At 37.0% G+C, this 13,790-nt stretch overlaps 3 protein-coding genes across 5 annotated transcripts in view; all 3 read left to right on the forward strand.

Annotated features, from left to right (window-relative positions):
• spata7 (spermatogenesis associated 7) overlaps window positions 1–2,342 on the forward strand; it is a 7,271-nt gene extending 4,929 nt beyond the window's left edge. For both annotated transcript variants that reach the window (XM_089120586.1, XM_039663006.2), the window contains exon 11: window positions 1,005–2,342. In XM_089120586.1, coding sequence (XP_088976712.1) covers window positions 1,005–1,376 — 372 coding nt within the window. In that variant the 3' untranslated portion in view covers window positions 1,377–2,342. The remainder of the gene's footprint in view (window positions 1–1,004) is intronic.
• Window positions 1–13,790, forward strand: part of LOC120473281 (zona pellucida sperm-binding protein 3) — a 194,702-nt gene that overhangs the window by 156,362 nt on the left and 24,550 nt on the right.
• ptpn21 (protein tyrosine phosphatase non-receptor type 21) overlaps window positions 2,489–13,790 on the forward strand; it is a 31,531-nt gene continuing 20,229 nt past the window's right edge. For both annotated transcript variants that reach the window (XM_039663004.2, XM_039663005.2), the window contains exons 1-7: window positions 2,489–2,640; window positions 3,662–3,959; window positions 5,400–5,569; window positions 5,650–5,747; window positions 9,182–9,249; window positions 9,337–9,407; window positions 13,308–13,395. In XM_039663004.2, the coding sequence (XP_039518938.1) occupies window positions 3,780–3,959; window positions 5,400–5,569; window positions 5,650–5,747; window positions 9,182–9,249; window positions 9,337–9,407; window positions 13,308–13,395 (675 nt within the window). In that variant the 5' untranslated portion in view covers window positions 2,489–2,640; window positions 3,662–3,779. The remainder of the gene's footprint in view (window positions 2,641–3,661; window positions 3,960–5,399; window positions 5,570–5,649; window positions 5,748–9,181; window positions 9,250–9,336; window positions 9,408–13,307; window positions 13,396–13,790) is intronic.

Here is a 13,790-nt window from a genome sequence, read left to right on the forward strand (position 1 = left end):
CATTTGAAATCTTACGAACGTTTTGAAATTGGATCATAATTTATGATCAAAACCTTTTTTAATCTTGACAAAACACATATTGTCAGAAAGGTCTGAGCCTCAAGGTTTCATATTTTGTGACAAAAGTGATATTTGGACAGAGGTTTATTAATTTGTTATGGCAGAATGCATACAATTAAATTCAATGTAATTTAAGTCACCCGGTGGCAATTTTTGGTAATATTCCTAAACAAAATCTCATGGGAACTTCAATTTTTGTGATAATTTGGAAAACAACTTGGTTAGATATATGGCTTTGATTATAGTAATGTTATAGGAAAAAATATTTTGTAAAATACATATTTTATAAAAAAAAAAAGGATAAATATTAAGTACAGTGTATTTGATTTAATATAAGTTTTAAATTTCCTTAACTTTTTCATATTTTAATTTTAGGTCTAAATTAGGTCTATATTCCAAAGCAATCTTGAATTACAATCATTTTAGTTTGAATAGTGCATTTTAAATAGAGCTAGTTTAATCCCTTTTTTATACCCTAAACAGGCAACCTGTCTCAGGGGATACATACATTCAAAACGTGCTAAATAACAACATGAACAACGTATAATTTAATTTTCTCCTTCAGCACCTTAAGACAATGTTCACAATTTTTTCAGAAGAAAATTAAGTTTAATATATATTTACTTATCCCACATATATTATGTAAACACAAACTTTTATTTTGGATGCGAATAATCGTTTGACAGCCCTAGTGTAAACTCAAAATAGATCAATCCAAAAGGCATGTTTAAGAAGGTTATCCAATAGGCTGCCGATTCATTAAATGATGAGCAACAAAAGCAGTTTATTCAGCCTCTCCTCCATTGACATGCATTAAAAAACAGGATCTGGTCACCTTTTAAAAAAACGAAAAAAACGTACTTTTTTCTAACGTTAAAGCGACTTTGATTATATGATTCCTTCCTCACACTCGCAGCCGTCTATCTCTCTAATATTCCCAACAGAACAAAATGCGGCACCTTCTAGACAATCTGCAGAAGGACCTGCAAGATCCTCCGGCTGCCTTCGTCCCGTCTCTGGGCGCAGAAGAAAAGCGTCTGCCTTCAGATGATGTTGAGTATCTTCTTCATGACGTGTTTGTTGAGGACCGAGGACAGATCGAGGACATCAGTCCTGCTGTAGCGTCCACACCTGTAGGCCACAGCCTGGATGAGGAGTTCCTGAGTGATCATGCTGAAAATCCCAGGAACGAAGCGTTCGAACCGGTCGATGAACTTGGGAAAATCATGGCTGAGTCGTTAAGTGTGTCAGAGACTCAACGGGAAGTGTTCGAACCAGAGCAAACGAGAGGCGATGTCAGTGATGATGAGTTTTAACTCTTTCTGTAGAATATCAGGTTTAACTTTTTTAAGGTTATGAAAGGAAAAGGCATTGTGTTTTCCAGGAGTTGATTGTTATACAAAGCCATTACAGTATTTTCAGCATGTTATGTACGGCATTGCTGAATTATCTGCTCATAATGTGGTTTATTGTTTATGTAGTCATTCAAAACTCATGCTGTGACTTTTACTTGAGTGTTTTAGTTTGTGAAGCTGCTGTGTTCATATTTAGTGATATACTTGATACAGCAGATTTTTATTTAAATTTTGAAAGATGTTCATCTTTATAGCTTTTGCATTTGTTAAACACACACATAACCATCAATAACTAGAGGTCAGTCTACATTTGTTTGAGTTTACAATGCATATATTTTTTTGTTGCAGTATTCAAATAGAATTGTGTGTACTTTAAATACTTGTTACACTGAAATACACTATATAATTTACATTGTTAGCTTTGTTTTAGCACCTGTTGATTTAATTGTTTTGATTTTTTTAACTACTGAGAATGAGAAATGAAAAACTGTTACCATATGTATTTTTATATTTCAGATGACTTTTACAGACTACTGTATTTTTGTTGCGTGGAATGACCTATAGATAATTAAATGCTTTTGCAATCAAATTTGGTTCGTGCGAGCATGACCATGAGAATGAAATCACAAGTGTTCTCTAACTTCCGTTACTCTAGAATGTTTAACAGATAACACTGTTTTATCGCAAATCCGAAAAATGATGATAAAGTCTTGTTGTTTATTACAGCGAAACGTCCTTTCGGAAAGCACACATTGCAATTATTCACATGGCTTTACAGCAGCTGCTCTCATTCCACGCATTCCACGCACCTGACGTAACGCGCGCGCTGTATCGAGGCGCAGCGCTATTGTTCAATTTATTAATTTTATCTAAATTTTCAACCTAACTTGACCGTATCTTGCTTCTCCAAAAAAATCTAAAATTAATTTAAACCTGTTCCCCATCCAAAACAGTCCTCGTGGATGTGTTGAAACTGGGAAAGGGCGTCCAGACCTTCATGGGTGTGAGTGAAAATAGAGCCGCGGATGATTATGATCCCGGTCCCCCTTTCCTTTGGTATTCCTAGCGGATGTGACGCAGCAGCAGGAGTGTGACCCGAGGAACCTCAAACATGCGTCAATCCCGAAAAAATAAACCACCAAATATCGGATTATTATTTTAAACCGTAATTCACACTCCAATTATGCTATAAATTAAGGATATAATAAATCAGATAATCCAGCAGGTAAGCGGCAAAGAGCCATTTAAACTATTCATTTTCAGTTTTACAGTGTTAGCAGCGTTAGCCAGCGCGCGCTCTTAAAGTCTTAATTTACGCTAAAACTCAAGACATCTCAATAAATCACATGTGTTTAGACGGTCAAATGTGTGTTTGGAGACTTTGTCGTCTTGTTTAATGAAGTGTAGAAGTCGAGTTTGGACGCGTGCGGTTTTGCGGTCACTTGTTGCTCCAAAAGTTAGTCAGACATTTTTGGTGTTTGTTTATATTTGGTAAACGCTAAAAAAACTCATCTATTTTAATAAATAACCGAATAATTAAGAGCGTTGATGTACTTTTATAAAGTAAAGTGCTTATTTTTTTACAAATTTGGGGGGTTTAAATGGCCTGAAAAAGCCTAAATCACGCTCTGTTATTAATGTTTTGTTTATGTTGTTATTTTCAGTGTCCACAGTACAGTGGAGAGTTGTTATATTTTGTATAAATGGGCCACTTTTTTAATGATTTAATATTTCGAAATATTATGATATGTGTAATGGTTCATATGTTGTTGTTTTTTTGACTAATTGGATCATAACTATATGAATTATGTTTTTGATCTCAATTATGAGTTTTCTGTATGACATGCCTCATGTTATCTGTGTCAATTTACTTCATGTCATGCTTCTATTTAATAAATGCCCTAAGAGAAGACTATAGTGGTTCTCAGCCGTTTTTACTTCAAAAATCACACAAAAGCAACAAATATGTCCCTTACATCAATGTATTATTAAGCCATCCGTAACATGGAATTTTGTAAATGCATAAACAACCACAAAAATGCTAAAAACACTACTATTACTATTACTAAATCACAGACAAATGTAAAGTGTTTTCTCCTCCTTTGTAAAATTAGATATCCCTCTTTTGCTATTGCATTTTATTATTTTTTGCCTTTTATCCGTGACCCACCGCTGAGCAGATAAACACTGCTATCACTTCAAGCGGTCATTGCTAATCTTTTTTACTGTGGTTTGTCTTTATCCAGGGACTCATGTGTTTGTCTTGTGGAGCCCTGTATAATCCAGCACCTCTCCATGGATTAAGCACGGAGGAAAGCTGAATCAAATCATTCTGCTCGAGGAAGGTTGCGGCAGCGGTTCAACATGCCCCTTCCGTTCGGATTAAAACTCAAGAGAACCAGAAGATACACGGTGTCCAGCAAAAGCTGCCTGGTGACTCGCATACAGCTGCTCAACGGTGAATATGTGGAGTTCACGCTTTCGGTGGAGAGCACGGGCCAGGAATGTCTCGAGGCAGTTGCGCAGAGACTCGAGTTACGCGAGGTAGGCTGGCCGTCCGACCTCTGGCTACTAAGACATCGACTTGGTTTAATCTGGTCGAAATCACCTTAACACACCATGGGCGTGTGTTTATTTTAGCTTGCTGGTGCCGTCTGGAGTCTAGGCTATTCTAGGACTGCAACCAAAATGCTGTCAAACACCCTAAAAGCATGTGTGCCAAGAATTCAGCCTCGACTGCTCTTGAGAAGTCTGAGTGTTTTCCCCCCAAAGTCAGATTATTATATCGCTAGAGGTCGCAAACATGTCCTATGAGTGTCGCCCAGTGCGTAAAGTGTGTTTAGTAGCCTAAAGTGATTTAATAAGTGGTTACTATTTGTGTGCTTGCAGGAAAAATGCGAAATTATATTTTAGAGGATTGAAATTAAAGCAGAATTAGAATTGAGACAAAATATCACGTCCAGTTCGGCATCAAGATTGTACGAGTGCATAAGTTAAAGTGCATGTTTTAGTTTCTGCCATTTAATTTCAGATTTGGTAATATTATTTCACAGCATGAGCTAACTAGAGCCCGACCGATAAAGGATTTTGAAGGCCGATACCGATACAAATATTTGTTGGTTTTAAAATCCGATATATCGGCCGATATTATTATAATTTTTTTATTTCAGAAACCGGCAACAAAATATTATCAGATTTCCCCTAACATTAGTTATTTGTAGTTAATGATGAGTTTTATCTAAAATAATATGATAATGAATAACTGGTTCTCTCTGCGTGGATGTGTGGCGCGTTATACACGTGTTGCCAACAGGGACCGTGTAGAGCGCCCTCTGGTGGACAAACTATACAACTCTAACACTCATGACATGGTTGAAGTGTTTATTTTTGAAATATTAATTTATCGGCCATTATAACTGCCGATACCGATATTTCAGAAAATGCCTAATATCGGCCGATAATATCGGCCTGCCGATATATCGGTCTGGCTCTAGAGCTAACAATAAAAAAATACTTCTAAAGCATTCATTAATATTTGTTAATGTTAATTTCAGCATTTACTAATACATTAAAACATTTTGGCTGATATCGATAACCGATAATTTTCTATATTTGAAAGCCGATAACCGATATATCTGCGAGATTAAATTCACAATTAAATTATTTTTGAGAGCCTGATCACAAAAACAGAAGTCTCGCCAATAAAAACCATGGCCTATACACACAATTTAGTTAAGTTATAATTTCATGTCGTCTATATGAACTGTATTTTCCTCTTTTGAAGTGATTCCAATAATTTCAAGCAGTTCAAATACATCATGTTGAACGGTGCGCAGCTTTTAGCTTTGCCTAATAGTCATCTTACTCAAAGCTTTGAGAGTATTTCCAGTTTTTGAAGTTAGGCACGTGAATGTCCGCCAGCCTCCGGGCCTGGTGTTTCTCATGAGTAAAAGAGCAATCAGTGAAATTCTGTTCATTCCCCAGATAACGTACTTCAGCCTCTGGTACTACAACAAACAAAACCAGCAGAGATGGATTGATTTGGAGAAGCCGCTGAAGAAACAGCTCGACAAGTACGGGCTGGAGCCCACCGTTTACTTTGGGGTGGTTTTCTACGTGTCGACTGTCACCCAGTTACAACAAGAGATAACCAGGTTAAGGACAAGAACATGTCTGAAAGTGATCACATCAGTGCTGTTACAACGCTTTTACTCACTTCCGGTTTTTCGTGCAGATATCAGTATTATCTCCAGCTGAAGAAAGACGTTCTGGAGGGGAAGATCCCATGCTCCATTGAGCAAGCCATCCATTTGGCAAGCTTGGCTGTGCAAGGTATTTTTTTCTGCTATTACGTTTGGCATTTCAGGTATTTTGAATGTACTGCGAAATCAGAATTGAAGCATGCGTCACTGCCCCCCGTTTTCAGATGATTTAGTGATCGTTAATCTTTTTGTGTGGGGCTATTGTAATATTAATAATCTTTTTGGTTGGTTTCATTCAATTGGGCTTTAATAAACGAGTTGCTCCCTCAAAGATGAAAATCCTGTCATCACTTATATCAGTGAAAATTATATAAAAGTTTGGAATGATTAAGATTTATTAATGTTTTTGTTTTTTAAGTCCCACCGAGGCTGCATTTATTTGATCAAAAACACAGTATAAGCAGTATTACATTTTAAAATAACTGTTTATTCCTGTGATTAAAGCTGAATTTTCAGCATCATTACTCCAGTCTGCAGTGTCACTGATGCTCAATTATTTTTTGATGAATAGAAGTTCAATGTACAGCATGTAATAGAAACATACACCATAAAAATTAATATGCTTTATCTAATCAATAAAATTGTGGCAACAGATTACAAGCAATATTATTAATTAAACTGAACAAATTAGAATTGAGTAATAGTTAATCAAATTAACATTCTAATTAATTCTAATTTGTACAATTTAATTAATAATATTGCTTGTAATATTTTGCCACATTTTTATTGATTAGATAAAGCATATTATTTTTTTCAGTGTGTGTATTTACTCTCACTTTTGATCAATTCTAAATAATATGTCCTTACTGAACTAAATTGTCCATTTTTTTCTCTATTTAAAAAAATAATATATAGTATATCACAATTTCCACAACAATATGAAGTAGCACAACATTGATAATATTCATAAATGTTTCTTGAGCATCAAATCATCATATTAGAGTGATTTCTGAAGGATCATGTGACACTGAAGACTGCAGTAATGATGTTTTCAAAACGGTCCTTGATTCTGATTGGTCAATAGCTGTGCTTTATTCATGACCGCTTCACCTGACGGTTCTCTGTATCACTGTGCGACACTGCAGTTCCTATGTTGTGTTTATTTGAGCTTTCATGCATTTTACACATTGGATCGTTGTTGCTGTTCACGCTCAGGGACTATTTTTTCTAGCGGAAGGAAGGCTTTTAGTGATTTTACTTCATGAAAGTTGCACTAATACACATTTTTTTTACTTTAATATTTGTATTGTCTGGTAACCGTTTTATAAAAGCAATAAGGTATTCGAGGCAAGTGCTGTATCGTGAATAAGTAACGGCTGAAGGGGTAACTCTGCTTCACGTCAAGCCTAACAACGCCCTTGTAAAAAAATATTGTTGGTTTAACTTAAAAAATTAAGGAACCTGGTAGCCTTAATTTTAAGTTCATTGAAATGGAAAAATTGAGTTAATACAATGACAGAGGTTGATTTAATCACCAGAAACTCAAAATATTATGTTGCCTGAACTACATAAATTATTTAAGTTGATTTGACAAAAGAAAAAATGTTCAGTGACGATGCAGCACAGCCTCTCGTATCTTATTGCTTACTGAAAATTCAGCTTTGATCACAGGAATATATTACATTTTTCTATATATTCACATAGAAAACAGCTTTTTTAAATTGTAAAAATATTTCACTGTTTTTACTGTATTTTTGATTCAGGCCTGGTAATGCAGAAGAGACTTCTTTCAAAAAGTCGTTTATTATTAAGTCATAGTTGGGTATTGGGTGCACTAAAAATCGTGTCTTTTTTATGTACGGTAATGTGAAAGATGTTTTGAGACTCAATCATAATTTGATGTTGCAAGAGAACATTTGCTTTAACATTCCTAAGATAACACTCGGCCAGTGTCTGGTTCACGGGTCCGGATACTCCATCATGAAGGTTCGGTTTTATATTTCTACAGGCTGTAAGTCTAGAAAATCAGAGCACCATTTATCAAGCTAGGAACTAGATCCTAGCTTGATAATAGGAACTGACATCACTCTGAACCGACTGTATCTGTCAAACGGCTTTGTCTTCACCTGGTTTGTGTCATTTCGATGAGGCCAGGAGTTATTTTAGTGCACCAGCATTGCTGTGTAAGGAGGCTTCACGCGATGGTGATGCCCGGGATTGTCGGCATAGCTGTGAACATTTCTAACGGGCTGTTAATGTTGAACTACTACTGTTGCAAAGGCTAAATCGATTCCTTTCATAACAAAACGTCTCTCAGCTTTTCTAAATTTAGATGTGCTATTCCCCTGAATGTTAAAGATGATTTTGCAATATTGTGGGGTCACATTTTATCCAACTCATAACTTCAGTGAGTCTTCGTTAACCCTCAAACCGTATTCACTTTATAGCCCTTAATCCTGTAATTGTGGGCACAGAGGACTCAGGTGTGATCCTAATTTTTTATTTATTATAAATGTTGTATCACTGTCTTCGATAAAGTTTTGTCTATCCATTTATGGTGTTTTTTTTTTTATTTTGGGGGTATATTTGAATTTATTTACTTCAAAAAGTACCATATTTTCTATCTAAATTATGCTTATTTTATGTTTTATTTTTTAATTTTTTTTTTACTACATTAAAATATCATTCCAATAAGTTCTTAGAGCTAAACCCTAAAGATGAAGTGACTTTGCTGTCACCTGGTGTCTCATTTTGGCTTATTTCAGAATGCTCTAAATTACAGTTTTTCCCATTCATTTCTATGGGTGCCCATTTTTGACCCAAATACAAGATTAAGGAGTTGTGTTTTTTCTTCTTTTTTTTTTCACCCAAGTCGAAAAAAATTGTGTGTGTTCAGGAGGCAAATTTAGGAAAAGTAGCCAAGTCTTGTACCGCTCAGATCAAGGGAAGTATTTTTTTAAAATAAATCAAAACTATTTTGCCCACATTTGTCCAGAATACGGTTTTAGGGTTAATAAGATTATATAAAATAATAATGAAAAAATTGCAAAATAAACTTTGTTTTTGATAAGTCAGACATCTCCATTACTGGATGGGATTAGAGATTTTTATAAATCCTTAATATAAGTATTAAACTCGTGCATTTTCAGATAGTGGCTGTGTTTATTATAGTATCATTGAGATACTATTACAGTTTTTAATAATATTTTGAATTAGTTTTTGTTTTTATGTTTTCCGATATCATTTTAATTTAGTTGCGTTTTTATAATATGTCTATATAGTTCTTAATTTAAAAAAAAAAAAATTTATTTAACTTAATTTTAGGACCGCATGGTTAATTAATTTGCTTTGGCAAAATAAATTAACTTTAATAAAGGAATATTTTTATTTTTTTTGTCAATGTTTATTTTATTTCGAATGAAAATGCCTTTTAGTTTTAGTTAACCATAATAACCCTGGATAATGTACATTTGGTTAACTGAAATATTAATATGAATTTATTGATATTAAAGAATCAGTGTCATTTGGGGGCTTTTTTTAATCTAGTTTGTCCATTGCTTCTAGCTGACCTAGGAGACTTCAACCGATATGACTCCCAGGACTTCCTTCAGAAAATTGTGCTGTTTCCAATGGTGAGTAATCATTGAACATTTCAGTCTCTTTTCACAATGTAAAAACTGCAGGATATTTTTAAGATGGTTCATTTCCTCTTTTCTCAGCCATGGATACAGGACGAGAGGGTTGTGGAGGAGGCTACTCAAAAAGTCGCCATGCTCTATCAAAACTATCGGTGAGAGGCTGTAGTCATCTGTGAAATGTGCTTGTTTTCCCATTTGGAAAAAATTGAGATAGTTTGCCACTGTTTAAGAGAGGTTCAGTTAAGAGTCTTCATGAATATCACATGGTACTAGTTAAAGGATTTCAAAGGCAGCTGTCATGCCTGACATGACTTATGACCAGTGCTTTGGACTCAGAGCACCACAAACGCTCTTGGCTTCCTGCGAAAGTTGTGTTTCGGAAGATCCCTCACAGCAGATTTGCATGCGTTGGACACGTTATGGCTTGGACATGTATTGAAACATTTGCAAATTGGCCTATTAAACTGCATTATTTCAGGCAAATATTTCACTACATATCCCAGCCCTAACATGTCGAACGCATGCAAATCTGATCTGAAACACAACTTTTTAAAATGCAGATATAAAATAAACCATCGTTCTGAATCATGATTTTTTAATGCACTTTTTATTTGGCCATTATGTTCCCTAAAGAGCAAGTCTTTACACTAGATTCACAATCCTTCAAAAGCCATTACAAAAGATGTTGTAAGTAATTACATTTATTTAAACATTTTAATAAATCTCACTTCAACATTTGAGGTAATTTCGGTACTTTCCTGTTATCCGGACCCCACCATATACCATTTAGGAACTATAGTCATCCCTGATTGGTCTTAACCCCAGTGACGGTAGGTTTAGGGGCGGGGTTAGGGGTAGGCCATCGTCCCTGATTGGTCTTAACCCCAGTGACGGGAGGTTTAGGGGCGGGGTTAGGGGTAGGCCATCGTCTCTGATTGGTCTTAACCCCCAGTGACGGGAGGTTTAGGGGCGGGGTTAGGGGTAGGCCATCGTCCCTGATTGGTCTTAACCCCAGTGACGGGTAGGTTTAGGGGCGGGGTTAGGGGTAGGCCATCGTCCCTGATTGGTCTTAACCCCCAGTGACGGGTAGGTTTAGGGGCGGGGTTAGGGGTAGGCCATCGTCCCTGATTGGTCTTAACCCCCAGTGACGGGTAGGTTTAGGGGCGGGGTTAGGGGTAGGCCATCGTCTCTGATTGGTCTTAACCCCAGTGACGGGAGGTTTAGGGGCGGGGTTAGGGGTAGGCCATCGTCTCTGATTGGTCTTAACCCCAGTGACGGATAGGTTTAGGGGCGGGGTTAGGGGTAGGCCATCGTCCCTGATTGGTCTTAACCCCAGTGACGGTAGGTTTAGGGGCGGGGTTAGGGGTAGGCCATGGTCTCTGATTGGTCTTAACCCCAGTGACGGGTAGGTTTAGGGGCGGGGTCAGGGGTAGGCCATCGTGGGGTCCAGATAACAGGAAAGTACCGTAATTTCTTTTCCAAATGTAAAGTCATTATTGTGTTTAATGAAAAAGGATCAAATAAACAATACAAAAAGTAGCTTTAGAAAGAAATATTTGACTTGATTTGATTCAATAGAATTTATTTCACAAACTTTTAGGCCATGATTTTTTCCCAGAAGCTGCATCTGAATTGGTATTTAGATATGTTTACAGACCGTTTATTGCTGATCAGTGGTGGCATTAATTGGTGACTACATTAATAATGCCATGAGATTAAATGTGTATTAAAGGGATCATTAAGTGTACTAGCCCTTGTGTCGTTTCAAACCTGTATGATTTTTTTCTTTTGTGGAAGATAGTTTAAGAAATGTCTCAGTATTTTTTTGTTTTTTTTGTTTTGTTGTTCATACAATGGAAGTGAATGGTAACCAAAACAGTTTGATTACCAAAATTCTTCAAATGGCCGATTCATTCAGGAATGAAGTAAATAAAATGTCTTTAAAATGGGCCATTGAATCAATAGCCGCGTTTCCACTGCCGGGCTAGGGCTGGGCCAGAGCTAACAGCGAGCCGGGCCGAGCTAGTGGCCTCGGGCCTCAAGCACCGGGCTTGCGTTTCCACTGCCGGGCCAGTAGCCCCACAGCGCTGCCCCAGACCCCACCCCTAACACGCCTTTCAGGATCAAACGTCATAAAACCCAACCCATTTCAGCGGGTATTATGAATTAATTTATTTTTTAAATTAGGAAGATAGCATGTATATTAACTCAACTGCCGTAGTGGCTGCAATAGTGTCCCGAGACCAGTACAGGCGATTCTCCATTTCAAGCAGCGATTTTTTGCGCGATATAACAAGTAGGCTAGGGCTGCGGGCACGTTTTCAAGTTATTCATTAATCGTTAACCGAGGCCCATCGGTTAATACTCGGTGCATAGTGTGCGCGCCGCAACCTCGAGATACAGAGTAAATTTTTAACACCTTTAATAACTGATTGGACCCCATTTGAAACGAAATTAATTTATAGAAATAAAACGCAGCAAGTACGGAGCAGTTAAAGCCCATATTTCCATCACCCTTCAAACTGAAATTGCCAATTGAAAATAAGCAAAACGTCCATTTCACAAAAACTCCGTGTCTGCAAATAATAATAATAATAATAATAACCATCATCATCATTATTGTAACATTTTATTAGGCTGCATATGTAGAAGACGTCTTTATCCAAAAAAGGAACAGAGCACAAATAAACACAATATTTTTGACAAATATCATGCAGCGCATATCCAGTGTGTGTGGAGCACGCACTGATGGCTGCGAGACGCCCATGTGAACAGTTTCATTGCATTTCTTTCAGTGGAAACAACTTAAAATACTCTTTAATTTCTGGTCATACAGAAAATAATAATACATTATTCGCAAATACATTTATTTATAACAAGAAAACGTTGTGCTTTAACAATTAATCAAGGCGCGCTTCATGATCTCCGTGAACTGAAGCGCGAGACCTGAAACAGCCACCGCATTCGAATTTGTTCGTTTTAAATTGGACATTTAAAGCTTTAGTCTACAGGGGTTATATCCTTTGTAGATTAAAGCTTTAAATGTCCAATTTAAAACGAACAAATTCGAATTGAAAGCCAATATCTTCTATGTTTATGTAGCTTAATTTCTCTCTAAATGTGCATCCGGAGATGGAGATATGTTTTTAGCCGAAAATCATTTAGAAAACAATAGTTTATTAATAAACAATTAATGCCTCGTTATTTTATATTATTTTATTATCAGACACATTTATTATAGCCTATAAATCACCCATAAATCCCCTTTCTGTAGGCTGTGGTTACGGCTCTTCTCATTCAGCACTGCGGGGAAAATATCATTTCCAGGTTCTAATTTGGCCTCAGAAAACCAGTAAAATATATATATTTTTTCATATTAATTTGTCAAATATTTTAAATGTTTAAGGGGCAAAAAAATCAAACAAATATCTGAAAATTCGTCGATATGTAGCTATATATAGCCTTTGTTGCGCAGCATTTGGCATAGGCAGTTCAAATTAAAATGTTATGCAATTTTAAACAGTTAATCGGACACCCCTGTGCATCTTGCTTCAGATCATAACGTTCCTTAACACCGATAAACTCCGCCTTTTACCTTGAGCACGCCTCTAGCCCGAGCTGGCCCCCTCTGGCCCAAGGTATTCGACGGGCCAGAAATCCTGGCCGTTGGCCCTGAGGAAGCCCCGATCAAGCCCCGGAAGTGACAGTGGAAACGCGACTGGCCCTGGCACGCACTAGCACGGCCCGGCCCTGGCCCGGCAGTGGAAACGCGGCTATTGGTTCACCTGATTCGTTCAAAACGCGAGATTAAAAACTTATTTATTAAACTGTTTGTATAAAATCAGTATCACATTTGTACATTTGCGTCTCTGAAATATATTTTACTGCGTCTTGGAATAAATCTATGTAAGCATTGCAGTCCTCTGACATTGTTTGTTGTGTAATGCACCATAAGAATGAGGAAGAGCGATCAGATGACCGCAACATTGTTAAATGTGATCTTTGTGCTGTAGTGTCTCAGAGCTGATGGTGTGTGTGTGTTTTTTTCCCAGAGGTCTTTCTGCACCAGAGGCGGAGTTACTCTACATGCAGGAGGTGGAGAAGATGGAGGGGTACGGGGAGGAGAGCGTCCAAGCCAAGGTAAATCGCCAAATAAGAGCCCACATTTGTTTTGTGCCAAACCATGAACAGGAATATAAATCTGACTGTTGAGTTAGAAAATATTCAGTTTACCTCATAAAAGATTCCCTTGACATATTTTGCAATATGCAGAACTAATGCTGTCAAAACGAGAAATGTAATAAGGGCTGATGAATAACAGTTGTGCACAAAATGCATGCATACACTTAAAGGGTTAGTTCACCCAAAAATGATGTCATGTCTCATGTCGCTCCAAACCCGTGAGATATTTTTCTGTCCCTCCATTGAAAGTCTGTTCACCCAAAACTCGAAAACGTTTATAAAGAGATTGTCAAATCAAGTTACCTGTATTTATAATAGCGCTTTATACAACTACGATTTTCAAAGCAGCTTTG

This window comes from Pimephales promelas, chromosome 15, assembly GCF_988280905.1.
Source record: "Pimephales promelas chromosome 15, fPimPro1.hap1.1, whole genome shotgun sequence".
In the NCBI taxonomy this organism is placed as follows: Eukaryota; Metazoa; Chordata; class Actinopteri; order Cypriniformes; family Leuciscidae; genus Pimephales; species Pimephales promelas.